Source organism: Bos javanicus, chromosome 14 (assembly GCF_032452875.1).
Source record: "Bos javanicus breed banteng chromosome 14, ARS-OSU_banteng_1.0, whole genome shotgun sequence".
NCBI classification, from domain to species: Eukaryota; Metazoa; Chordata; class Mammalia; order Artiodactyla; family Bovidae; genus Bos; species Bos javanicus.
The window spans coordinates 3,265,079-3,292,861 of NC_083881.1; the positions used below are offsets into that span (position 1 = coordinate 3,265,079).

At 50.4% G+C, this 27,783-nt stretch overlaps 1 protein-coding gene across 8 annotated transcripts in view; it reads left to right on the forward strand.

Annotated features, from left to right (window-relative positions):
- The window catches only part of TRAPPC9 (trafficking protein particle complex subunit 9), a 386,159-nt gene that overhangs the window by 204,948 nt on the left and 153,428 nt on the right, over nt 1-27,783 (forward strand). For all 8 annotated transcript variants that reach the window (XR_009740729.1, XM_061438516.1, XM_061438519.1 and 5 more), the window contains one exon: nt 21,306-21,448. Coding sequence is in view for 7 of the 8 variants with exons in the window: in XM_061438516.1 (XP_061294500.1) it covers nt 21,306-21,448 (143 nt within the window). In the remaining variant the exon portion in view is untranslated. The remainder of the gene's footprint in view (nt 1-21,305; nt 21,449-27,783) is intronic.

Below are 27,783 nucleotides of genomic sequence, written 5' to 3' on the forward strand. Positions count from 1 at the left end.
ATGTCTTAACCATTCGTATAGCACCTCCTTCTTCTTATCACAGAGGGACAGTATCTGACTGCTGAAATCATGAACCATTGCCTTGGCGCAAAGGTGTGCTCGTTAGGAGAGAGAGACAACAGTCACGTGAACTAACAGTTTGATTCCGTCCCCCGTGTGGGGAAGACGTGCTGGCACTTTACATGCCGGGGCAGAGCTCTCAGGGGTCCCGTGGGTAGGGGTCTTTACAGCCCTATAGAGAGGGGGGCGTCTTCTAGGTACCAGCAGGCACATCTAGACCGTGAAACTGTCCCTCCATACTCAGCTCCCTGCAGGTCAGCATGTGCTCTCTACACTGACCGCGAGAAATCGCACAGGTTCCAAACCAGTCCCACGGAAACACTTTGGGTGTAGCCTGTTACCAAAACACACAGACTGGTGTTTGCAAGTCTGCAGGACAAGAATCTCCGGCTTCTCCCCCGTCACGGCTTCCTGCCATCCGCTCAGCCCTCTGGCGTCCAGGCCTCTAGAACGTGAGCACCAACATCTCTGTGATCTCTCGTGTTTCCCTTTGCTGAGACCCTGTGCTGAGCACGGGGGACGCTGCCAGGTCGGACATGGCACTTGGCCTCCCGGAGCCCGGCAGGCCGCGTGCAGAGCCCTCTGCCCCCGTAGCCTGTCGGCCCACGTCTTGTTTCTCTGAGCCCTCACTCTCCATCAGCTCAAAAATGTCTTCTTGTCCCTCCATGTTTTTCCACTCTCTTTTTTTTTCCAGTAGAATTGAGATCTGCAACTCATACAGAATCCTAGGTGTGTATCAATAAATGTCACTGAGTGAAACAGGAGAAAGTGAAAGCAATGCCAGCCGTTTCACGCACCCCGTTATTGTGCAAACGCGATGACATGCTGTTTTTCAGGAAGGGGCGGCGGGGTGTCGTGTGTAACTGGCCTAGGAGTTTGTCACTCCTGCCAGATGCGTCAGTTGGGTTGGGACAGCGGGCTGTTTGATGATGTCGTGGAGAGGCCTGCTGTTGGGGATGTGCAAAGCCACAGAACCGTCCTAGAGGAATGTCTGCTGAATCACAGGGAGGCGGTGTAGACAGCGGCGACTGCATGGAGAAACGGGAGTTCATCACCCCAGGATCAGCCTCGCTGAAGGGCTGCCGTTTCACCGCCATTTCTCTTCGAAGGAGAGGAGGGTTTTGGCTGGTAGAGGAGAGGGACGTGGCATTAAGGAGGCTCAGGGGCAGGAGTGAGCTCAGGGTGTGGGGGTGCGCCCTGAGGCAGGGTGAGCGAGGCTGACCCCGAGGAGCCCAGTGACATCCCAACCCCAGGCTGCCTCCTTTTACCAAGATGTCAGTGAACCCTTCAAAAGCAGCAGTGGTTTTAGTTCCTGTTAGTTCAGGAAATGGCAACCCACTCCAGTGTTCTTGCCTAGAGAATCCCAGGGACGGGGGAGCCTGGTGGGCTGCCGTCTATGGGGTCGCACAGAGTCGAACACGACTGAAGCGACTTAGCAGCAGCAGTTCAGCATCCCACTGAGAGAACTCTTTCCCGAAGAAAGCGTGCGCTGAGGGGTCCGAATACTATTTAGGCATCTTTTTTTTGTTCAGTATCAAAATCTGAGTGTCCTTTCTTGCCACTCTGCTTGTTCTGTGCTCCCGTCCGCTCAGCGAACACTTTCCTGGGCCGCTTAGGCCGGTGGGGTAGCTTCCCAGGGTTGGTGCCACTGTCACCGACGCATGAGGGGTCTGTAGGAATTTCCCAGATGGACGTGCGAGGTGAGTGCCTGAGGAGCAGAGGGCCTCACGTGTGAAAGAGTGCAAGTCACAAATGCCACGTGTGGTGACGTGAAGGTACCCTGTAATGACCAAGCACCTGGGCATACGTGACGCTGAGTTAGGAAGCACAGTGAGTACCACTGCATGCCGGGCACCATTTTGAGTGTTCCTTGAGCACCACTGTGTACCAGGCACCCACAGGTGTGTGTTGGGGACGTGGCAGTGAACAGATGAGGTCCGTGTCCCCAGGGGGCTCGGCGCTTGCTGCACAACACGGCTCTTGGCCAGCGCCCTCTTCCCCACCCTCCCGTGCAGGCCCCTGGCCAGCGCCCTCTTCCCAGCCCTCCCATGCAGGCTCCTGGTCTAGTCGCTCTGCTTCTCTTGCTTTGGGCTGAGAGCTCCTGCTTCCTCTGCCCTCCCCATGCCACCTGATCCTTGATAACCCAGCTCACACACCTGTCTTCCCAGACCCGATGGCTTTCTTGTGGGTTTTGAAATCCTCCAGTGGCTCCCCAGTGCCTACAGGTCTGTTTCTCAGTTCCGGCTTCCCATTAGATCCGAATCATCTGAGGGTATTCAAAAGAAATGCCTGAGTGCCATGCTGGGCTGGCCAAGTCAGAACCTGAGGTCGGGTCTGTCCCGTCTCCCCAGGCAGTTTTAATGTGAGTGACAAACGCTGGCCTGTTCCGTCTGATCTCTCCCTCCATAAGCCCCGTTTCTCAGACTGGCTGAACATTTGCATCACCTGGTGACCTATAAACTTGCCGATGCGGGGAGCTTCCTGTAAATTCTGATTCGGTTGATTGGGAATGTGGCCCGCGCATTGATTTTTTTCTGAAGGCCCTCCAGGTGAAATGCCAGCTTCTGACATGATGGAGCGATTGATGGCAGGCCTGCCCTTCTCTGGTAAACCACGAGAAAATTGGGGGAAAATAATTGAAACGATAGTTGTCAGGCCACGGAAAGAAAACAAGCAGCATGGCGCTGTGTGATCCCCGAGAGAAGAGAAACGAGCGCGGTGAGCCCCGTGATCGCCGTGCCTTTCTGCCAGGGTGTGCGGGCAGAAGGAACCGGGCTGGAGCCCCCAGGGGGTGTGAGCTGGGTGATGCCAAGGGCACACGCGTGCCTGGGAGGCGGTCACAGTGAGCGCTGCGGCCTCTGCAGATGCAGCTGCCTTCATGTAGACGGTCACACCTCGGGACTCAGGCCAGCCTGGCTCCAGGGGAGAGGCGGCTCTAGACTCGCCCTGAAAGAGCTGAGAAACAAGCCTGGAAGGGGCACGCCGAGCCCTGGGGCCCTTAACCACTAGAGGAAAGCAGCTCCAACACGCTTAAATGGAAGACAGGAAATCCAGACATCGGACGACTCGAAGCCCGCCGACCCTTGAAAAGAAGGAGGAACACGGGAACGATCACATGGAGAAAAGAGTCCGTTCATTGAAACAGACTTGGCCACAGTCATGGTGTGAGGGTGTTGGCACACCGGTATTAGAACTGTGCTCAAGGATTTAATGAAAAGTAGAAACAGAATGAGGAAAGAAAGGGCAAATGGGAACGTTTGTTGCTTAAAATACAACTGGAGTTGTTTTTGGAATAAATGAAGTATATAACTTAATATGTTTGCCCAATGAAAGACAAAAATTTGGTCAACCAAAGGAAGATATATGAATGTGAAAAGATAAAGAAGATCATCAATTCTCAGAGTAACTAAAGGCAAACCACAGTGAGGCGGTTCTGCAGGCCCACTGCCCGGACGGCCAGGGCAGAGTGGAGGACACGGCACCCGCGGGTGGCCGGTGACAGCGTAAGGCAGCCCGGCCACTTTGCAGGGCGGATGGCCGTTTCTTTGCAAGTTAAGCCTATAGTTCCCAACCAAGGAAGCAATTTTCTTACTTGGTTCTTACCCAAGAAACATGAAAACCTGTATCTCTGCAAGACTTATACACGAATGTTCATTGCAACTTTGTTCAGAATAGCCCCAAGCTGGAAATAATCCCTGTGTCCAACAACAGGTAAATCAATGGTTGTAGGTTCGTGGAGTGCTCCTGGCAATAACAAGGAACAAACCATGACGTACTTCAAAACAGAAATGGATTTCAAAACGTTATGCTGCCAGACACGGAAAGTGCATACTGTGTGATTCTCTTTGTGTGAGTTCTAGAATAACCAGGCTCATCTGGGACGACAGAAAGCGAATCTGTTTTCCTGAGGGCTGGGAGACTGGGGCAGACTGACAGGGCAGAAAGGAGCTGCAGGAGGTGGGGTGACGGACAAGCTTTATCTCTTTTGCTGTGTCAGTTATCTGGCTATTCATTTGTCAAAACTCTTTGAACTTGACACTTAAATGGGTATATAATTTATCTTACAGAAATTTTTGCTTTGCTACTGTAGATTGGGAAAGATCGAGGGCAGGAGGAGAAAGGGGCAACAGAGGATGGGATGCCTCAAAGGACCCGAGTTTGAGCAAACTCCGGGAGACAGTGAAGGACAGGGAAGCCTGGCATGCTGCAGTCCATGGGGTCGCAAAGAGTCGGACAGGACTTAGCGACTGCTCAACCACAGCAACTGTAGGTTTAAAAAATGACACCACCGCCACCACAAAACCCTCCAGAAGTTTTCAGTCCATAGCAGAGTCTGAGAACTGCCGCCTCTTCAGGCCCTTTGTAATTTGGCCTCTGCCTGCTTCTTCATCTCAGTTCCTCCCTCTTTCTCTGTCACTCTTTCTGCTCAGGCTGGAAGCCCACAGGGAATTACATCAGTTCAGTTGCTCAGTCGTGTCCGACGCTTTGTGACCACATGAATCACAGCACGCCAGTCCTCCCTGTCCATCACCAACTCCTGCAGTTCACTCAAACTCATGTCCATCGAGTCGGTGATGCCATCCAGCCATCTCATGCTCTGTCGTCCCCTTCTCCTCCTGTCTCCAATCCCTCCCAGCATCAGGGTCTTTTCCAATGAGTCAACTCTTTGCATGAGGTGGCCAAAGTACTGGAGTTTCAGCTACAGCATCAGTCTTTCCAAAGAACACCCAGAACTGATCTCCTTTAGGGTGGACTGTTTGGATCTCCTTGCAGTCCAAGGGACTCTCAAGAGTCTTCTCCAACACCACAGTTCAAAAGCATCAATTCTTCGGCGCTGAGCTTTCTTCACAGTCCAACTCCCACATCCATACATGACCACTGGAAAAACCATAGCCTTGACTAGGCGGACCTTTGTTGGCAAAGTAATATCTCTGCTTTTGAATATGCTATCTAGGTTGGTCATAACTTTCCTTCCAAGGAGTAAGAGTCTTTTAATTTCATGGCTGCAGTCACCATCTGCTGTGATTTTGGAGCCCCCCAAAATAAAGTCTGACACTGTTTCCTCTGTTTCCCCATCTATTTCCCATGAAGTGATGGGACCAGATGCCATGATCTTCGTTTTCTGAATGTTGAGCTTTAAGCCAACTTTTTCACTCTCCTCTTTCACTTTCATCAAGAGGCTTTTTAGTTCCTCTTTACTTTCTGCCATAAGGGTGGTGTCATCTGCATATCTGAGGTTATTGATATTTCTTCCGGCAATCTTGATTCCAGCTTGTGCTTCCTCCAGCCCAGCTTTTCTCATAATGTACTCTGCATATAAGTTAAATAAGCAGGGTGACAATATACAGCCTCGACGTACTCCTTTTCCTATTTGGAACCAGTCTGTTGTTCCGTGTCCAGTTCTAACTATTGCTTCCTGACCTGCATATAGGTTTCTCAAGAGGCAGATCAGGTGGTCTGGTATTCCCATCTCTTTCAGAATGTTCCACAGTTTATTGTGATCCACACAGTCGAAGGCTTTGGCATAGTCAATAAAGCAGAAATAGATGTTTTTCTGGAACATCTCTTGCTTTTTCCGTGATCCAGTGGATGTTGGCATTTTGATCTCTGGTTCTTCTGCCTTTTCTAAAACCAGCTTGAACATCTGGAAGTTCTCGGTTCACATATTGCTGAAGCCTGGCTTGGAGAATTTTGAGCATTACTTTACTAGCATGTGAGATGAGTGCAATTGTGCGGTAGTTTGAGCATTCTTTGGGATTGGAATGAAAACTGACCTTTTCCAGTCCTGTGGCCACTGCTGAGTTTTCCAAATTTGCTGGCATGTTGAGCGCAACACTTCCACAGCATCATCTTTCAGGATTTGAGATAGCTCAACTGAATTCCATCACTTCCACTAGCTTTGTTCGTAGTGATGCCTGGGTTTCAGCTGTGGCCCTGCCCTCCCTTAACGGGTCGTGTGACCTCTGGGCTTTTTCTTCTGCATGCTGGGCCTCGGTTTCCACGTTCATCACCCCTGTCTTCCCCAGCAGCTCGGGGGACTGCTCCCTGAGTCCATTCCTCTCCTGCCCTTTGTGGCCTTGCCTCCCCAGGGCACTGAGGTCCCGCGTCCCTGCTCGGAGCCGAGGGATGAGGGGGGCTGTGCGCCACCCTTACTGCCAGAGTCGCCTCCTGCTGGAGGTGCTGGTGCGGCCCAGTAGGCGGGGTGTGACTCACGTGTCTTATGAGCTTGGGACGAAGGCCGGGCACCCAGCAGGGCAAGGAGAGAAGGGGTGCAGTAGCTGTGAGGCGTGAAGGGAGTCCCCTTCCACACCCCCGTGAGGAGTCAGTCGTGGGGGGCTCTCAGTCCGCCCACACCCATCTTCCAGCCTGAGGGCGTCTTCTCCGGTGTCCTTAGTTAGAAGGTGGGCTCACCTCATCCCCTCGTCTGGATCCAGCCCTGGATTGAATGTAAAAACAGTCCCCTAGTTCCTGTTACTTCTCATTAAAATCCCACCATTGTTTTGAGAAGGGCCACTGACTCTCTGGAATTCCAAGCCAGCCAGCTAGAGTATCGTTAAAGTGTTAGTTGCTCAGTCGTGTCTGACTCCGAGACCCCATGGACTGTAGCCCGCCAGGCTCCTCTGTCCACAGGATTCTCCAGACAAGAATACTGGAGTGGGTTGCCATGCCCTCCTCCAGGGGATCTTCCAGAGTCAGACGTGACTGACACACACGCCAGAGTGCTAACTACATTCACATCGTCGTCTTGGTGATAACGGCTTTTCGCTTCTCTTGGTGAAGTAGCATGACGCTGACTCGGCGCGGCTGTCTGGAGGACAGGAGTCAGGGCCCCAGTGGGCCTGGCCCCCAGTGGCCGCGTCCTCGCACGGTGGTCTCATCTCCCCAGAGGCTTCCTTTCGTCAGGCGGGAGGAGTCCCACCCCGTGGCAGCAGAGGGAGCAGAGGCTTGTTGACCCCCGTCCCCCCTTTACCATCCTTTGCTCACGGCTGCCCCGCAGGCGGGGCCCTCCCCGCCACAGGAGCCTGGAGCTGGAGCGGGGCTTTGGTCTGGCCCACGGCGCTGTCTGCCGCGGGCTCCTTGCGCCCCTGGCCGCCGCCTTTCTCTCCTCGCTGTGCTGGTGGCGGTAACCAGAGGCAGGGACTCAAGTGAGGCAGGAGATCAGTGCCTCGGTGGCGGCTTGGTTCTCTTTCTGGGGGTGAAGGTCTCTGCCCTCATTCCACATCTGTTTTGTTTTTAACATAATGATGCTTTGTGATGACTTACTGACTGTTCGCTAATCCCGGCTTAATGTTTTCAGCTGACCCAGAATGTTACTCCTTTGTAATTTATATTATTTAGCTATTCTTAACCTTGAGAGTGAAGCGTCTTAGGTAAGTGTAATTAGAAATGCATATTTAGCACACAAGGAGTAATTTTCTTTATGCAGCTGTGCATTTGGGGAAAAAAAAACCCATCTGCGGGACTCTAAGGTTTCCATTTATAATAGAGATTTATTCTCCCAGAGGCCAGGAAGCCATAATCCTCCGAAAGCTCTTAATATCAATGCCGAAGGTAGTCCTCCCATTCATTCATTTATTCAGTGAGCGATGATTGAACCACTCTGTCTGACAGAGTGCCAGGCTGCCAGCCAGCCCCGGGGGCACCGCTGTGCCTGGAGGGACTCCCAGGGGAGCGACCTGACATTTAAGTGGGTGATAATGACTTCCCACAGCGGTGCCGCGGCTGTCTATGCCGGACGTTGGAGCGGGGCGGGTGTGGGATTCAGTCCTGCCTTGGACAGGCTTTGGAACTGGCCAGACGGATCCCTGTCAAGGTGCAGTTTCTTCATGGGAGCGTGGGCAGCTCTGGAGGCCAGCGGTCTTGGGAGGCGAGGTCTTGAGAGTCAGTGGCTGCGTGTGCAGCCGCGTCCCGGTCTGTTGTGACTCGTTCCTGCCGTCTTGGTTCCACCGCTGCGGCTTGCCTGCCTGGGGGCCCTGCTTGCCTCGACTGGCTTCTTCCCGTCTCGCCTGCCTTCATGCAGCCGGGCTCACATTCACAACGGGATGGGGCAGCCTGGCTTCTTGTCTCCAGCCTCTTCCGGAGCAGCCTGGCCTTCTCCTCGAGCTCTCGGCAGGGCAGTGCCCAGCCCGGGGCGGGGCTCAGTGAGTGTCCATGGACTGTCGAGGTGGCAGCTCTCCCTGGCCTGCCAAGAAGCCGTGGAAGGACAGGGCCGTTGGGCTGTCTTCACGTGTGTGACGGGGTCTGAGAGGAGCCCGGCCAGCACCCTGCCTGCACCATCTAAGTTTGGAGCAGCTGAGGTGCGTGCCGGAGGGGCCTGGTTTGCTCACCTACCTGGAACAGCTGGGTGGGAGGGCTGGCCTCGCCGTGGCTGCGTGGGCTCCCCCAGCGCCTCCCCGTGGACTTAGCATGTCCATGCAGTCAAGGACCTAACCGAAGTCCACTGTTCTCCTCCGAGGGACAGCTCTGAGACTTGGGTGAGCTGGCAGGGCCTGTGGAGGACAGGGGGTGGGTAGGGCGCACACAGCCCATCCTCCCCCGACTCACCAGTTAGGGAGGCTGGCCTCTGCTCCCCGACTGCAGGGGTGGCTCCCAGAGTGTGATCTCCGGACCAGTAGCGTCAGCATCCTGGGGTCTTCTCAGAAAGGCAGATTCTCAAGCCCCACCTGGACCCACAAAGCAGAAACACCAGTGTGGGCCAGCCCTCTGGTTAAATGAGCTCTCCAGGTGACTCTGATGAGCGCAAGGGCGGAGTTCCTGTGTCAGGGGACGTGCTGGAGGAGACAGGCTATCAAATTCAACTGGAGGCCCCCATGTTGGTCTCTCAGGCCTCCGAGTGTCCAGTGGGGGTCAGGGTAGCTGGTGTTTTCTGTGTGAAGCAGGGCCTGGAACCAGGTGGGAGGGGAGTCCTTGGGGAAGGTCCTTCGTGTGGAAGTTGAAGAATGGAGAACCAGTTCTCTCTAGAAGGCGGTGGGGAGCATGCCGCTTGCTCCTCCTCGAGCCTCCCCTCACCTGCAAAATGGGGCTAATCAGCTCTTCTCTGAAGGGTTTTGAGGTTTAAACTACACCATGAAGAGAGAAAATGGAATTCAATATATAATAGTAGATGGCCATTAAAATGCAGTCTTAGGTTCTTATCCTCTCTTCCTATTGGCCAGGATGTTCGGGAGGATCTCAGAAAGACGAGAGCAGATTACAGACCAGAAGAAGAAATTCTGAGTGCCAGAGTCAGTCTTGGCTGTTGGGGACAGAAGGCCAACCTGGGGGGCTCACAAAAGCGCCCCTGAGTCTCAGCTGCTCAGCCTTTGTCCTGAGGGTGGAGCTGCTGAAGTCTGGGCAGGACAGGAGGCTCTCGTGTTGGCCTGTTATACCCACCGAGCTGGAAAAGCACTCGGTAAAGCAGCCGGTGAATTGATTCCCCTTGTGAAGATGAAGGGTGGAGGTCCCCAGAGAGGTGGAGTTTACCAGGGTCACTCGCTCCAAGGGCAGAGAAGTACCACTGCCGGCCAAGCAGGCAGAAAGTTTGTTTTCTCTTTAAAAGAGAGGAGTCTGCTGGAGTGAGAAAGAGGCAGAGGCCACAGGCTAGAAGAGTCGTTGAATAACTGAAGGCACCAGCAGAAGTAAATCGGGAGCAGCCGAGCTCCAGAGAAGTCAGGGCCTTGTGAGGTGCCGGCTTTGCAAGTGGTCAGTGTCTCGCGTCCCGAGTAGCCTCGTGGTGCTTCGGCCGCCCCTGAGTGTTTCCTTTCTGGAGGAAAGCCGTTAGTGGTGTGTCAGCTGTGTGAGGAAGTGAGATCCGTGTGTCTGGCCCTGGTTAACAGACCAGGGGGCCCCAGGCCTGTCGCAGAGGCCACACGCGGCGAAGGTGAGCCCAACTGTGGTGACCGTGGTGCCACACCGGGGCTGGAACGCTGTTGGCGCAGATGAGAGGCAGACCTGACGTCGGATGGAGTCGCCATGCACTAGGCGCTGGGCCAGCAGGCTTGGGGTGGACTCCGGGGCTTCGTCCTGTTCCCCCACACCCGTGTAACCCCGTCCCAGGAGACTGAGGGTGGGGCTTGGGGCGCCCTGCCCCTGTGGGTCCACGGCTGTGGGGGGCAGGCCCCGGGAGCGAGGGTGAGGGCGGAGGCTGCCTGCTGCCGAGGAGGAGGCCGTCCTGTCCCCAGCTGTGACAGGGAACAGTCTGGTCACGCGGGTCTGACAGTCAGCGCAGATACTGGCATACTGCCTCTCCTGCCGAAACCTCCGCCCGCCTCTCTCTCTCCTTTGTCTGTGTTGTCCTCACACTGCCCTGACCACTGCCACGCGTGGTGCTGGGCGTTCTTGAGCGAGCACAGGCCGCTTCCTCTGGCGGGCTGCTGTGCGGCCTGCCGCACGCTCACTGTAGCCACTCACCTAGAGGGCCGTGCGCCCGAGCAGTGCCAGCGTCTGTCCAGCGTTCACCGGAGGCGTTCTCCATGCACACTCTTGGCGACACTGACATAGTGCCTGCTGGAAACACAGATTCGTGCCACCGTGAGATATGCACCTACTGGGATGACTTAGCTTAAAAAAGCTCAACAACACGCACGATGCTGGTGATGATGCAGAGCAACTGGAACTCCCTTACCTTATTGGTGGGAGTCTAACACCTAATTTGGAAAACTGCAGATTCTTAGTAAATTAAACAGATGTTTGCCATAATGACCCAGTAATTTCACCCTTAGGTATTTATCCAAGAGAAAAGCAAATATTCACACATTCACAAAAAAAGACTTGCACAAGAGTTTGTTTATAGCAGCTTGATTTTTTAATGTGCTCAAATTGAAAACAGCTCAATGTCTATGGATTGGAGATGGGATAGATTGTGGTACGAGAGAGGTGTGTATGTGTAGCTGTCACATATGTCCTGTACACATAATAACATGGATGAATCCCACAAACATTATGTTGCGCTCAGGAAGCCAGCTATCATGAGAGCATGCTGGATGAGTCCACATATGTAAAGAAGGCGCAAATCTAATCTGTGGTGGAACTTTCCGGAAAAGTGGTTGTCCACAGGAGTGTGTGTCTGATTAGCAGGGGCTCCAGGGGAACTTTCTCATTTGGTGGAAGTGTTCCATATCTTTATTAGGCTGACAGTTACACGGGGAGTCGTTGAATTGTATACTTAGCTATATTCTTTCACTTTAAGTAACGTTTTAGTCAGTCCAGTTGCTCAGTCGTGTCCGACTCTTTGCAACCCCATGAATCCCAGCACGCCAGGCCTCCCTGTCCATCACCAACTCCTGGAGTTCACCCAGACTCAGGTCCATCGAGTCAGTGATGCCATCCAGCCATCTCATCCTCTGTTGTCCCCTTCTCCTCCTGCCCCCAATCCCTCCCAGCGTCAGAGTCTTTTCCAATGAGTCAACTCTTCACATGAGGTGGCCAAAGTACTGGAGTTTCAGCTTTAGCATCATTCCTTCCAAAGAAATCCCAGGGCTGATCTCCTTCAGAATGGACTGGTTGGATCTCTTTGCAGTCCAAGGGACTCTCAAGAGTCTTCTCCAACACCACAGTTCAAAAGCATCAATTCTTCGGTGCTCCTCACACCAAAAAGGAAACATTAACAGATAATCAAACTCTAATAGGTAGATTTGCTTTTTACAGTGGCATATATTAGCAGTTACGAAACTCTCTCTGTGTATTTCGTGTGTGAGCAGTTGAGTAAATATATTGAGAATGATGAAAGTTAGGTCTCTCACATTAGAGAGCGTTGTTACAGATGTGGGAAGGGGAAATGGGAATGAATTTTGTGGTATCAATTTGAAACTTGAGCTATCACCCTGAACTTCCTGTCCTGTTTGTGTTTATTTCTGTATCTTTGTCCATATATGTACTTATATCCATATCTGTCTATGGTGAGATGCCAGTATTTGTGTGTATGTGTATACAGACACAGGTGTGCACATATGAATGTACATATTTTTCAGGTTTGTTCACTGAAAAAGCCTTGAAGCAAGCATCTTAGTAGTAATGAGTGATGTTGTTAGAAAATTGTCAATGAATGCAAAACTAGTGCGTGAAAATTTAATGAGGAATAAGGTGTTTATCAACTCTCAAAGCATCTCCACACTAATTACTTGTTAATTACTAAGGAAAAACAGGCATGGTACAAAGGAGAAGCCTTGCAGACACCATATTGTCATTATCTATCTATCTGTCTCTCTATATATGGAAGAGAGAGAATTAAAATATATGGCAAAACCGTCACAATATTGTAAATTATCCTCTGATTTAAAAATAACATTAAAAAATAATGGGAGAAACTGTGAGCAGTCTTTAAATTGGGTAATGGGGTGATGTCTTGTACTTTCAAATTTTGTGTCACTTTGAAATAATATTGAAGTGAAAAGTTTAAAAGATAGACCTTAAAGTCATAGAAGAAAATGGGGGAGAATTATATTTTATGACCGTGGAGTGTGGAGAGGGTATCTAATCATGATTCAGGAACCATGAACAATGGGCAAGAGATGTAAGGTAAAAGATTGATGCATTAACTGCAAAAAATTAAACATTTCTTCCAAGCAAAGAACATCCTGTACTAAGTCGCTTCAGTTGTGTCTGACTCTCTGTGATCCTATGGACTGTAGCCCTCCAGGCTCTTCTGTCCATGGGATTCTCCAGGCAAGAATACCAGAGTGGGTTGCCGTTTCCTTCTCCAAAAGAGCATCCTAAATAAATCCAAAGACACTGTCCCACTATGAAAAAATATTTGCAGCTTGTATCACAGGTAAGGAGTAAATATATTGATAATGATGAAAGTTAGGTAAATATATTGAGAATGATGAAAGTTAGTTAATAATCTCCTAGATATGTGGAAGAAAAAAACTGACAGGTCAGTTTAAAAAAATGGTAAAACGATGTGAACCTGTATTTCACATCAGAAAAAGATGAATTGGCTCCTTTTTTTGGTACCGGAAATCAGATTTTTGACATAGCCTTTTAACAGTCCCCAGACACATCCCTCGGAGAAGGCAATGGCACTCCACTCCAGTCCTCTTGCCTGGAAAATCCCATGGACGGAGGAGCCTGGTAGGCTGCAGTCCATGGGGTCGCTAAGAGTCAGACATGACTGAGCGACTTCACTTTCACTTTTCACTTTCATGCATTGGAGAAGGAAATGGCAACCCACTCCAATGTTCTTGCCTGGAGAATCCCAGGGACGGGGGAGCCTGGTGGGCTGACGTCTATGGGGTCACATAGAGTCGGACACGACTGAAGCGACTTAGCAGCAGCAGCAGACACATCCCTCTCCATCTAGACCTCCTGTCCTAAGCCTTCTCAGACCCTAAGGTACTTCGGGGCCTCTTGAATAGAAGCTGTTCTAATGGCTGGTACTGCTAAGATCCATTCCTGCATTATTGTGGATGTACCATTTAATTTGTAGTCACTTGGCATTTTTAAGGCATAATTAACGCTGAAGAAAGACTTTGGCCAGAAGTGCTAATTAACTGGAAAGTGATGGTAATGCTTTCATTTGTGTGTTTCATCGACCTTAAGTTAACAGTAGGACTGGCCTCCTGGGGTATGAACCTCAGCTGGGCCCTGAGGTCCTTGGCTTATTAAGTGAATAACATCACGGCTGTTAATCTTGTGTCATATCACAGAAATAGGGAAGAGGCGAACCTGTGGCAACAGGTCCATCTGAGGTCTTTAAAAATCAGAGATCAATTTCTTAGACATATAAATTAGTTAGGGTGTTTCTCAGGCTGATTGTTTTTCTTTGGCTCTGGCCTTAGTTAAATTAGAAGTCATGGAACATTAGATTAGCATTACGAAATGAACAGTAACGATTCACATGAGAATGGTGGGAAGACTCAGATTTTACAGATGTGTGTACCGAGGACTGGAGAAGGAACGTGACTTTTCCAAGGTCGTGTGAGGTTCTAAGAGTGAATCGAAACCTTGCTTCTTGACGCTGGCTCCGGCCAGAACCTGGGATTCCTGAGGCTCCATGCTCATCCTCGGACACGGGTGGCGCTCCATCAGCGTGCCCCGCACGATGGCCTTGGAGTCCTCTCTTTGAGTGTCTGCAAGTGATCACCTGAGATCAGGATCAGTTTCTAGAATCCCCTTTATTGAGTGTAATTTGCATTCTGTAAATGCAGCCATACTAACTATATAAAAGTTTTATAAAATGTAAAAAAGTTTTATAAGAACCGTATAAAAAGCTCAGTCGTGTCTGACTCTTGGCAACCCCATGGACTGTCGCCCTCCAGGCTCCTCCATCCATAGGATTCTTGAGGCAAGAATACTGGAGTGGGTTGCCATTTCCTTATCCAGGGGGTCTTCTAGACCCAGGGATCTTACCAGGGTCTCCCGCACTGCAGGCAAGACTCTCTACCGTCTGAGCTACCAGGGAAGTCCATCAAGATACAGAATATTCTTACTGGCGCAAGCTTCCCTGACCTCTTTATAGCCAGTCCTCTCCTGCCCCGCAGCCCCGGAGACGCTGATCTGCTTTTTGTCCTAAAGAGTAACCTTTTCTAGCATCTCCCATACATGCAAGCCTACAGTATGTACTCTTTTCTTTCTGGCCTCTTTCACTCAGAATGATGATTTGGAGATTTTCTCGTGCTGTGTCTGTCAGTAGTTGGCTCCATTTCGTTGCTCAGCAGTATTCCATAAAATTTGTTCATCTAGTCACCTACCTCCTGTTGGACATTGAGACTACATTAAACTTGTACTATGAATAAAGTTCCCAGGGACATTTACACATATGTTCTTGGTATGGATATATGTTTTTATTTTTCTTGGTAGGAGTTTCATTATTGAATAATTTATTAACTCTATACTTAAGTTTATGAGGAATTGCCATTTTGTTTTCCAAAGTGATTGTAAATTTTACCTTAACCACTAGCAATTTCTGAGAGTTCTAGTAGATAATTTAGGATTTTTTTTTTTGTGGATACATGACTGTGTCATCTATGAAAAGACAGTTTTATTTCTTCCTTTCTGACATACATGATTTTAATTTCATGCTTTATTGGCTTCCCTAGGATCTCTATTACATTGTTGATTGAAGTAATGACAGCTATGTCCTTGCCTTACTCTAGATTTTAGAGGCAAAACATTGTTTAAGATTAAGTTGGTTTTAACTGCAAGTTTTTCACGGGTGCACTTTGTGGATTGAAGCCGTTCCTTTTTATGCCTATTTTGCTGAGATTTTTAAAGAAATCATAAATTGGTTTTGAATTTTTTCAATTGCATTCTTTGGAGCTATTGAGATAATCATATGGCTCTTCTGTTTTGTCTGTTAATGGTCTGTTAATATGGTGAATGACATTGATTGATTTCTAATGTTAAACCAAACCTTCGATTGTTAAGTTTACTTGATCATGATGTATTACTCATTTTAAATATTACTGTATTTGACTCAGTAATAATTGACGATTTTTACATCTAAATTCACGAGGAATATAGGCCTGTGCTTTCTTTGTAAGCTCTTTGCTTTTAGCATTTGGATAATACTGGCCTCATAAAAAGAATGGGAACTTTTTCTCCCTTTTTTCCTGAATGTGTTTGTATAAACTGGTGTTGTATCTAAAATTAGGTTTTGATAGAATTCAGCTGGGAAGCCATCTGAGTTTGGGGTTTCTTTTAGGAGGGTGTGTAATTTATAAATCTCATGCTCACTTATAAATCCCGTGTTAATTTATGAATCCTGTCTTCAGTTGGCAGGCGGCTCTTTGAGTCTCCTTCTCGTTGGTTCCATTCGGTAACGTGCGCCCGTCACCTGAGTTGCTCAGTCTGTTGGCGTGAAGTTGCTTTCCCTGTTTCTTTATCGTCCCTTCATGTGCCTGTGCTCTGCGCTGATGGGCATTTTCATTCCTGACATCAGTAACCAGTTTCTCAGTTCTTGTTTCCTTGATCAGCCTAACTTAGAGGGTTGTCGCTTTAATTGGTACTTTCATGAAATGAGTTTTAGTTTGATTGACTTTTTCTTTCATCATTTGTCCAATTTCTATTTAATAATCGCCCAATCCTCTCTTCCTTGCTGGGTTGTGGTCTCTTCTTCTACAACTCTACTCTAGACACACACCGTCCTCTTTTCTCCTGTATCCTCGTATATCCAGGGCCCTTCTCTGTGACATAGTGTAGCACAGCTTTCTTAGGGGTCTGGGGCTTGTGTCTTTGGCTAGACCTGAGCCCACAGGGATGGCGTCGTGTCTTCTGCCACAGTCCCTCACACTAGTGCACACCCATCCAGGGTGAGTGAGTGAGTGGGTGGAAGGATGGGTGAGCACTGCTCTGGGCAGTCCCGTACACGGAAGACCGTGGGCTGTGCAGCCGTGCAGCTCTGCGCCTGAGCCTGGGCCCGTGGCCTCGGCCACTCACTGAGCTGCTCATTTATGCTGGACTCTCCTTGGAGGGCTCTTCATGTTAGAGCCCGTGTGTGAGGCTCAGGTAGCACAGCATCTGGCACTTAGTAGGTGCTCAGTAAAAGGCAGCTCTTGAAAGACCTTTCATTTCAGCTCAAATAACAAATTATTATACAGCTAGAAAAGAAATACTTTTTCTGTAATTCTTTGTCCATTTCTGATTTGTATAATAAATCTTCCCTGAAATTGAGACCGTCACGTGTCTGAAGAAGGAGAAGTCTTACGGCATTGTGGTGCATTGTCTCCCCTTACATTCTCATTGAAATAAAGCTTGGGCATCCCATGTCTTTTCCCTTATCAGCCCACATTATGGCTTTATTAAAATACTCTACTTTTATGGAGCTGAGAAGGCATTTTTTTAAATCAAGGAAGGAAGGCAGTAGTATGCAATAATTTCACAGAATCTTTTCTGTGTTTTCATAAATTACATATTTTCCCCCATAATTATATCTTTTGCTTGCTTTTCTACAGAGTAAGGAAATAGCCAATTCCAAGAAAATAGAAATACAGTTCCTTCTTTGCTATCTGGTACTTGTTGGTTACCTCTCTATGTGTAGTTTTTGCTTATTTCCCAGGTGGTTTCTACTATATCACTCCCTGGGGACAACTTGTAAATTTACTTTAAAGAACAGAAAATCCAGCATGAATTTTTTTTTATTCCTTCACAGATTTTGGCTTTTCAAGGCCATTGTTGAGAATCTGTTGATTTCCTTGACCCGCATGCCTGCATTTGCAGAGGCTGCCGTGAATATAGTGGGTGGTGGGTTGGCGGTTCATTTATCAGTTAATTTACTCAGACATCCGTTGACTCGACACCGAGCTCTCTGAGGTCAGGGACCCTCCTGTATTCACTGTTCTAAGCACAGGTCCGGGCGCTCAGAAAGTACCCAGGAAGTGATTGGAAAGATGAATGAAAGGAGAGGCCAAACAGATGGAAGTCTGTTGGATTAAAAAAGTCATTACAGAAAGGATTGTTGGGATGTGTGTATGAGGGGGTCTCACCTTCTCCTGACACGGGTTTTCAAAAGTTTAGCTTATAAACTTGGCCGTCCTTTTGAGATTACAGTGCAGTGCTGTATGCTGTGGAAAAAGAATTTCGGATTGTGGTGAGACCACAATATGATGCCTGAGTATTTTTTTTTTTTTAATCTGTATTTTGTTGAGTCCTTTTAAAGTAAGGCAGTACAGCCATCTTACTGGAAACGGGGCGGGGTGGGGCCGTGAAGGAGGAGCAACATTTATACAGGTTCAGAGAATCAGTAGCACCAAAGTTCAGAGGAGCCTGTAAACACGTCCACCTTGAAGAGTGGTGGGAGATGAGTTGGAACAATGAGCTTTTAAAATGGGGCTGAAGGACTTGAGTAGGCATTTTCCCAATGATATGCAAATGGCCAGTAAGCATATAAAAAGATGCTCAACACCGTTAGTCATTAGGGAAATGCAGATCAAAACCAAAATGAGATACCACTTCACCCACATTACGATGGTGATTATTAAAAACAACCCATCAACCAGGAAAAAATAAGTATTGCTGAGGATGTGGAGAAATTGGAATCCCTATGCACGGCTGTTAGGGATGTAAACTAGTTCTGTCGCAGTGGGACGTGGTATGGTGGTTCTTTAAAGAGGTTAGATACAGGATTTCTTCTGATCCAGCAGTTCCACTTCTGGGGGATACACCCAAAGGAATTGAAAGCAGAGATTCAGACGGGTGTGTGCATACGCACGTCCACAGCAGCGTTAGTCACGATAGCCAATAAGTGAAGGCAACCCGAGTGTCTGTTGGCGAGTGAATGGATGAACAGAACGTGGCACATCCATTCAGTGGAATATTATTCACTTTAAAAAGGAATTATTTTCTGAAACGACACTGCTGAACCGTGGAAACACTAGTCGCAACAGGACAAAAGAGCTGCGATTCCACCTCCATGAGGCCTCTAGAGCAGCCAGATTCGTGGAGACAGGAGAACAGTGGCTGCCAGAGGCCGGGCAGGGCGCAGGAGGGATTTTTGTGTGGTGTGTGTAGCGTTTCAGTTTGGGAAGATGAAAGAGTTCTGGAAATGGATGGTGGTGATGTTTATACAACAATGGGGAAGTGCCTAATGCCAAATAACTGTACACTAAACAATGGCTAAAATGGTAAGTTTTATGTGTATTTTACCACGCTACAAAAAATGTTAAATGGCATTAGAATCCATTTCCCCTTTCTTCCTATTTTAAGCCACGTTGTCTTCAGGTATCGAGTGGTCAGGGTGCAGAGGGAGAAAGGAGTCTATTTAACGAGTGCCTGCTTGAGCTTATACTTCACTTTCTCACTGAGTCTTCATTAAAATCCAGTGAGATAGGTGTTAATTACTAGCCCCATTTAACAGTTGAGAAACTGAGGCTGAGTGGTGGGATAACACACTCAAGATCTCACTTAGCCAGAGCATCAAGCCAAGCTTAACTGGCCTCCCTCCCTGCTCCCTACCCGCTGTACCAGGCTGCTTGTCTCTGGGATTTTTGTCCGTGTCTTTCCCAGAGGAGATCCGTCCTCCAGCTGGGATGGCGCCTGACAGCACGCACATATGGTGGTTTTCTTTCATTTTAAGCACTTTCGTAGCTGTGCCTGCCTTTCCTTTGGAGAGGAGGAATGGGTCAATGAAAGCAGTTGCTGCTGCTGCTAAGTCACTTCAGTCATGTCCGACTCTTCGCGACCCCATGGACTGCAGCCCACCAGGCTCTTCCGTTCATGGGATTTTCCAGGCAAGAGTACTGGAGTGGGTTGCCATTGCCTGAGGGCTAAGCGCTGTGTCTCGCATGGACAGCTTATTGAGTCGTGACTGGTGGAGCACCGGGAGGAGGCCAGGCGGGTGGGCCTATCCTGCGGTTGGGACCCGTGGCTTCCCGCAGCTCTCGCGGGTGGGCATGTGCTCGAATCCCCACCCTGAACACGTGGCTTTGAGGCCCCATCAGCACTGTCAGCCCCGACAGCGCTCCCAGCTCACCCTCCCTCTTTCTTTTCTGGGAAATGCCCGTACTAGGGTCATCGGAGCCCAGCCAGTCTCCAGATGTGGTGGACACTTTCTCAGGCCCTGTTTACCTGGCTTGGCTGCAGCAGTGGGTATTCCATCGCTTCTCCCCAAAGCTCTGCCCTCCTTGGGTTTCCACGACCCCAGCCGTTTGTCTCTTGGTGTGTTATCTCTGGAATTATTCCTAATCCAAGGTCCCCATGATTGATGGCTATGTTTGCTTCTTAAGAGTTTTATTAGTCAACTTCTTATGTGAAGGAGCATCTGATAAATATTTCAGCTGTGCTGGCCGCCTGTGGTCTCTGTTGCATATTCTTCTTTGGTTTTGTCATTTATTTTGTTGTGCAGCCCTTTAAAAATGTAAAAGGCTGTTCTCAGCTCCAGGGCACGCAGAGCCAGGCTGCAGGCCAGGTGTGGCCCATGGGCCGCAGTGTGCTGTTGCCTGTTTTAGGACCTTACTGGGGAAGGCTGAGTCATTTTAGTGAGGAGCTGAGCTGGGGTTGAGATTTCCTGTTGCCATGGTTACTGTTGGTGCGGCACAGGCTCTGGATCGTGCTGGGGGAGGGGGAGGAAAGTGGTAGGGGCTGCTGAGGTTCCAGGCATTTTTCCCATAAAGGTCCTCTCTCCTCGGCCCTGAGCCCTCCCTGTCTGCCAGCACCTGGACGGAGGTCTCTGCACACCTTCCTTCCTACCCTAGGGGCTTCCTCCTGGGGGCCTGCAGGAGCAGAGGGGCACGCTGTTGTCCTCCCGCTGCCGCCATCCCTGGTTGGAGCTGCACCCCGCATCGCGGGCGGCGTGGGCTCTCGGAGTCCCTGGCCCTCTCCCTGTAGCACCAGCCTCTGCCTGGTCTAGAGGTGGGCGCTCTGAACGGGCTTCCCGCTCTGTCTCTCGTGGCGTCGCTCTAGGATCCTGGCCCTCCTGTCCTCGCCTCACTAGGATGGATATTTACCCCTGCCTGTGTGCCCTTGGCATTGGTCACCCCTCCTCCAGAAGCTAAAGATTTTGCTTTGGAGGAGAGAAGGGTGTGGATGGGGGCGGGATGGGGCCAAGGGGTTGGAGCTGGGGTTTTCGTTTCGTGTTTTTCCCCTGGTGGCTGCTGACCACATCCTCCAGGCCTGTACTACCCAGGGAGGCTCCCCTGCACCTCTGCCCCTGCCAGTCCCCCAGGGGAGGTCCTTGGAGAAGAGCCTGGCATGGGCGGGAACTGTCGTCACATCTGGAGGATGTCCACTATCTGTAGAGCCCCTCCTCAGCCCTCAGAAGTTCATGGACTGACTGACTTCGTGAACTGACTCCTTGCCGGCTTGTGTGGGGGCCGGCTCTGCCCCTGGTCGGGTGTCCCCACCATGTCCCTCCTGGAAGGAACTTGTTCCTGCTTGGCCTTCTGGCTCTATGGCTGCCCCATGACCTTATCTGCATGAGTCTGGGGCTCATCAGCCTTACTCACTGTTAGCCTAGGAGCCATGCTCCAGCTCCCTCATGGAAGCCCCCACCCACCCCCACAACCTGATCTGTGTGTTTAAATGATGCTGACTGAAATGCACTTGTCTCTCTGAAATGCTAGATCCCATCACAGAATCATCCTCGAGTTTCTCTCCATTCGTGTTTGCAGGCTGAGAATCGTGCATGTTGTTAGCTGCGGGGCATTGTTGGAGGAAAGATGGTACCAGGGTCAGGTGCCAGTGGCCACCCTGGTGGAGCTGCCCAGTGCCCATTGCTTCACCAGCCGGGGTCACCTTCCCCTCACCTGAGGGAGGCCGGCCACGTGGCTGGATGGTGGTCGGCTCAGGGAGTAGTAAGTGACCTTTTTTTTTTTTCCTTTCCGTCTTTTTAGACCCTGGAAGCTGTCCTGAACTTCAAATACTCCGGAGGCCCAGGCCACGTTGAAGGGTATTACAGGAACCTGGCCCTGGGGCTGCACGTGGAGGTGGAGCCGTCTGTGTTCTTCACGCGGGTCAGCACCCTGCCGGCCACCAGGTACGTGCACCTCAGCTCTTGGCCAGCCTTGCTCTCGCGGCTGACGGCGCTGCACCCACAGTTCTGGCCGTGGTGTTCGTCTTGGTCCCACCGCCCAGAGTGCCAGGGTGGTCAGCCTCCCCGGGTCTTCATCAGACGAACAGGCAGTGCAGGGAAATGCCTCTTCGGGGAGACGGGGTGGGCGGGCTTCCCTCTTGGCCCATGCTGTGGTGATCGCGTCCTCCCTGCAGCGTGCTTGCTTGTCGTCGTGGAGGCCCGCTCCTTGTCCCGAGCCCAGGCCTCACTCCGGTCCGGTGCAGGTGTCCATTAGCAGGGACTCGGTACATGGCTCTGTGCCTTGGACGCTCCTGGAGGAGTCCAGCCTGTCTCTGTCCCACTGTCCTCCTAGGAGGACTGTGCAGGGCCCGGCCATCCAGCATCTCGGCCCGCGCTTCCTGGAGTCCCCAGCCATTGGGAGGGTGGGCCGTGCTGCCCAGAGCGCCCTGCCTGGGGAGGCTTTTCCTCCTGCTTGGTTCTCCCGGACTAGCCTTCCTTCAGGGAGGAAGAAATCAGTTTGTCTCCTTCAGATCCATTAGAGGCCAGAGGTACTAGAGGTTGTTCCTCCCTTAGGTGAGAGAATGACAGTTTCTCACTCCAAACTTTGACCTGTGTGACCTGGGAATAGTGCTGGGTGGGGCTGCAGACACCTGGAGACCCTGTGGGGTTGGATTCCTGCCCAGGTGGTGAGCAGCCTTCGGAAGGCAGGTCCTGACCCCCCGGGTGGTTCCACATCCCGCTGTCCAGGGACACCTTACCTCTCCGGTAGCATGGACTGGCCTAGTGGTACTTATGCTTAATGGAGTTAAGGCTGTCTTTACCTGTCCGTCCTTGACCATGAGGGGAGAGACCGTTATGTACAGCAGCCCCCTTCACCCGTGGGCTCTGTCGTTCACAGAGTATAACGGGGGGATGTTAATGTCGATAGAAAACTCTCTTTAGAGTGATACAGCGCTCCCCCGCCAAAAGTAAGTGCAGTTTGAGTTCATAGGAAAGACTGCTTTTCTCCCAGCCCCGGGGAATGGCCTCAGTGAGAATCAATGGCTGAGCTTGAGCTTTTCAGCATCTCATTTCATCATCTATCACTTTTTCAATCCACAGAGTAATGGTCTCTCTTGCCAGCGCTCGCCTCTGTTTTGAATTTGTAAAAGGCATCAAAGCACTTGCCGGCAGGGAGCTTTGGCCGGGACGCCTGCCAGATGCTGTTCGAGTTTCTCAGGCCCTTCCCGTGTGTTCAGTCCGCTCCACCATCACCCTGGCGTGCACCTCTTTCTCGTCCCCTCATCTCCTGCTGCCACCGCTCACATAATTAGGTCTGAGAAGCAGCGCAGATTGTCACCAAGTTGGATTCGTTCCCCCCTGTTGCTCTCTGGCTTCCATGTCATGGCCCCTGCAGCTCCTAATGACAATTTAAGATGAGAAGCATTGCTGCCTTGTGGTTTGGTGCGGAGCACTGGAAGAGCTGCTGGTGGGCTGACGTGCTGTTTGGCTCCTGGTCGCCGGCCTCACTCTCTTCCTTTTGGCCTACGTGTTTCTTTTCCCTGCTCTTGGGTTGATGTGGGTTGACGTTTGATTTCCTCTAATCCCTCTCCTTTCTTGCTCAGTCTCACTGAGCTCTGATCCTGTGGCTTGAGGTTTGCCATCCTCCCTTAGGACTCTAGAAATACTCCCTTGCCTCCAGCCTGCTCCTGTGTCGTCTCGTAAAGACAAATGTTCCCACATCACTGTCTGGCTTGAAGACTTTCCCAGTGCATACTGGACAGAGTTCAGAGTGCCCGCTCTGATATTTATGCTCCAGTTTCTGTAGAGATCTGGATAAACCGTTGGCCTGAAATACAGCAGAATTATCATTCATTTTATCTATACTCTGTTCCGGTTGACATGACACGGTTTTCTGTGGACTCTGGTTTTCATCTCGCTCCCAGGTGAGAATTGTCTTGTCGTCTCGGGCCGTTTTAGAGTCAGGCATCCCCAGCGATGGCCAGGCGCCACACATTTGCATCACAAGTGAGGCCCAGAGAAGGCCTGTGGTTTTCCCAGTCTCACAGCTTGCCCGTGACAGACTGGCTTCCAGATACCCTGACTGCAAGGTGCTGCAGACACAGATGCACAGCTAGATGACCGAATCCATGTTAGCTGGAGCCTTTATGGGCATTCAAGCTGACTTTGATGCAAAAGGAAGCTATACATTCATCAAAAGACAGCCTTATTGCTGGCATAAAGACTCACGTAACCCTGTTCTGAAACCAGAATACCAAAGGTTATCACATCTCGCTCCTGGGCTCCTCTCATCAGCGGTGGTGGTATAGCCGCTCAGTTATCACATCTCGCTCCTGGGCTCCTCTCATCAGCGGCGGTGGTATAGCCGCTCAGTTATCACATCTCGCTCCTGGGCTCCTCTCATCAGCGGCGGTGGTATAGCCGCTCAGTTATCACATCTCGCTCCTGGGCTCCTCTCATCAGCGGCGGTGGTATAGCCGCTCAGTTATCACATCTCGCTCCTGGGCTCCTCTCGTCAGCGGCGGTGGTATAGCCGCTCAGTTATCACATCTCGCTCCTGGGCTCCTCTCGTCAGCGGCGGTGGTATAGCCGCTCAGTTATCACATCTCGCTCCTGGGCTCCTCTCGTCAGCGGCGGTGGTATAGCCGCTCAGTTATCACATCTCGCTCCTGGGCTCCTCTCGTCAGCGGCGGTGGTATAGTCGCTCAGTTGCGTCCAGCTCTTGTGGTCCCATAGACTGTAGCTTGCCAGGCTCCTCCGTCCATGGAGTTCTCTAGGCAAGAATACTGGGGTGGGTTGCCATTCCCTACTCCAGAGGACCTTCCCCACCCAGAGATAGAAACCAGGTCTCCTGCATTGCAGGCAGACTCTTTACCAGCTGAGCCACCAGTGCCCCTCTCATTAATACTGATGATTTATGCCGTTTTTCTCATTGGTAGTTTTTTACTGATAGAGTTCTAGAAGTCAGGGTAGGGAAATCCCATTTATTCAGGACCCACCCTATTCCTAGTCATGCCCTCAGTCCACTGTGCAGTGTCCCATTTAAACTCCCGAGAACCCTTTGAAGTCAGTGTTGCTGTATGCAGATGTTAAATAACTCACCCCAGGTTGCACATTAATGAACAAAAGAGATGCATTTGAATGTTGGTCTTCTCTCCAGCAAAACCCATGCTTCCCATCACAGTGCTCTGAAGTGGGCTTCCAGAAGCCTGGGCCCCCCTTACCCACTCTGTCTGTGGAAGTGTCTCTGGATCTCTCCCAGCCTCAGCCCTCTGTCCCCACTGCTGTGGTCACCAGCTCTGCCCCTTCATGGGGGATGAAAGAATGAAAGTGAACAGTGGAGGGGCCAGTGTTTTCCCGGAGCCAAAGCACAGCATAGATGGCAGGTGGAATTCTCTTTGCCTTTTTTTTTTTTTTTTTAAACCATCCTCCTTCAGGGGTGTACCTGGGTTTCAGCTAACTTTTATTTAGGAGATCAATTACCTTTGAGATTCGCTTTTTACACTGAGCCGCCTGCTAATGTTGTTGGGGACGGACTGAAATGGATGGGGCCACCCTGCCTTCCCCTCCTCAGGAGCAATTTCTTCCCAGACCGTCAGGATAAATGATCCAATCTTACACATCGCTGCTCTGAGCTCTGTGGGAAATGCACTCCCCTGAGCCAGGATGTAAGGTGTGGGAGTTATTACATTATTAACAGAAATCACACAGCCTGACGCACCACGGTGCTTCTCCCCGGCCAGTTAGAAAAATCCCATTTCCCCCCATGGGGTGGGACTGTTCCACGCCGTGGGCGGCCCGTGCTCACAGACATGTAATAAAGGCACTTTCAGTGCTAGATTTTATCACGGTCGATCTTTCCCAGGTTGCTGTGTTGATTTGAATGGGTTTTTAATTTAACAAGAATTAGGATTTTAACAAGCGCAGGATTCAGAACCCAGTGTACCTGCCTCCGATTTCAGATTCTGATTCTCCCACTCATCTGCTCTGTGGTCCTGAGCAAGTCATTTCCTATTTCTTTAGTCATCAGTTTTCCTTCACTTGGTCTTGACGAGCACATCATTTCCTCTGTGCTTTACTGTCTGGTTTGTGCTCGTAACAGACCACGTGTAACAGGGACAAGAAGAGAACCATGAAGGCCATATGTTAAGAGGGGCACAAAAATGACTGAACATCAGGAAGACTCTTGTGCCTCAAAACCCAGGGCTGCTCTTTGCCCCGCGCCCCTGCCCCAGGGTTGCCTCTCCTTCTGTTCCACTCACAGAGCCCCCAGTTGGAAGGAGATGAATGACTTACTGCATTTGCTTCATCCTCTCCTGCTCCTGTCGGTGTTATTCACTGAAGTGACGAGCACACTTCTCATCCTCTTTGCAGGTGTTAAATAGTGTAGATCCGTACAGGCAGGAGCTGCGACCCCCCACCCCCACCCCCAACGCCGGCCGTGGCAGGAGCCGCTGGACATGTCATCTAGGTTGACGTGGCAGTGAGCTTCCTCTGGTCCCCAGTGTCGTCACTGAGGGGCTGTCCAGGCCATGAATCACCCCTCATTGTTCTGTTCCCACTCACAGCTGTACCTCAAAGGGTCCTATTTTATGTCTTAATTGTATACATTATTAAATTATTACTGTCGATTATTTTAATTTTGTTTTGAACCATTATATTATTGAATGTTATGTCTCAACATTCATTTTAAAACACTATCAATATTCTTTGCTTAAAGACAGATTTAAAGATTGTTTCTATTTAACAGGTAACTTACAACTACTTGACATGAGTTTGAGCAAACTCATGGAGATAGTGAAGGACAGGGAAGCCTGGGCGTGCTGCAGTCCATGGGGTTCACCAAGAGTCAGCCACAGCTTAGCAAGTATGGTTTATAAACATCAATTAAAAAGGCCCATGTCATACCTGCTTTAGGGATTGAGTGTATGTTAAAAGGTAGTTTGTCTGTCATCAATAACTGGCCAGAGCTGTTTGTGACCTTCCACTTGGAATTTTTGCATTTGGCATTTTCAGAGTTTTAATCATCATAATGTCAAATGCCAATCCCACGAACCATGATTTCAGGTTGTCGTTCGTAAGCACGTTTCCGCCCTTTATGAGTTGGGCTTGTGTTCGTTCCAGAGAATGAGAGGCTGGCTGTGCCCAGAGAATGAGAGGCTGGCTGTGCCCAGAGAATGAGAGGCTGACTGTGCCCAGAGAATGAGAGGCTGACTGTGCCCAGAGAATGAGAGGCTGGCTGTGCCCTCGCTGTCAGGCTGCGTCACCTTTTTGCCTTGGGTTTGGGGCCCAGGTGTCCCAGCGTTCGTTTTCATGCCCCTCTTAACGTGTGGGCTTTGTGGTTCTTCTCCTGTTCCTGTGGTCCGTTACGAACGCACAGCAGATGCTGTAATGGAGTAGAGAGCGTGTGTGTCAAGACCACAGCGATGCTGAGCGCTGGGCCCTGGTGAGGTGCAGCAGCCGTGGGGCTGAGCCGCCAGCCTGCAGAGCCCGTCTCCAGCACCCCTGTGCTCTCGCTGCCTGCACGCCCGAGCGTTATGGAAGCGACGTTTGGATACCGCTCAGCTCACCCACTTAAGCTGTGTAATTCTGTGTTTTGGGTTTAGTCGCGGAGTTGTTCAGCCATCACCACCGTCTGATTTTAGAGCTTTTCATTCTCCCAGCAGAAGCCCCGTGCCCGTCAGCAGTGCCTCCTGTCTCCCTCCTCCCTGCCACCCCGCACCACCTCAGTCTACTTTCTGTCTCAGTAGCTTGGCCTGTTTTACCAATTTATAAAACGTGACTGGCTCTCTTCACTTAGCATCGCGTTGTCCAGGTTCATCCACAAGCAGGCCTCAGTATGTCATTTGTTTTTATGTGGGACAGCATTTCATTGTGCGGATGTGTGGCATTTCATTTTCCGTTCATTAGTCCTGGGTTGGTTCCACCTTTTGGCTGGTGGGAATGATGCTGCTATGATCATTCATGTACCAGTTTTTGTGTGGGCTTGCATTTTCATTTCTCTTGGGTATCCCTCAGAGTGGAATTACCAGATCATATGGTAACTGTTTAACCATTTAGGGAGTTGCCCGACTGTTTTCCTGCTCGGCTGTGCCACTGCGCGTTCCCAACAGCAGGGTACGAAGGTTCCAGTTTTCTGCACGTCCTTGCCAACGCTGGTTATCCCGTGTCTTTTTGATTCTCACCATTTCAAAATTTTTTCCTTTTACTACAGGGAACATCTTAAAACTTACTAACTAAAAGCTCAGAAACAGAGGCTCTTCAGTAATGTGCAATCTCAGGGCCCTCCTGAGATCCTC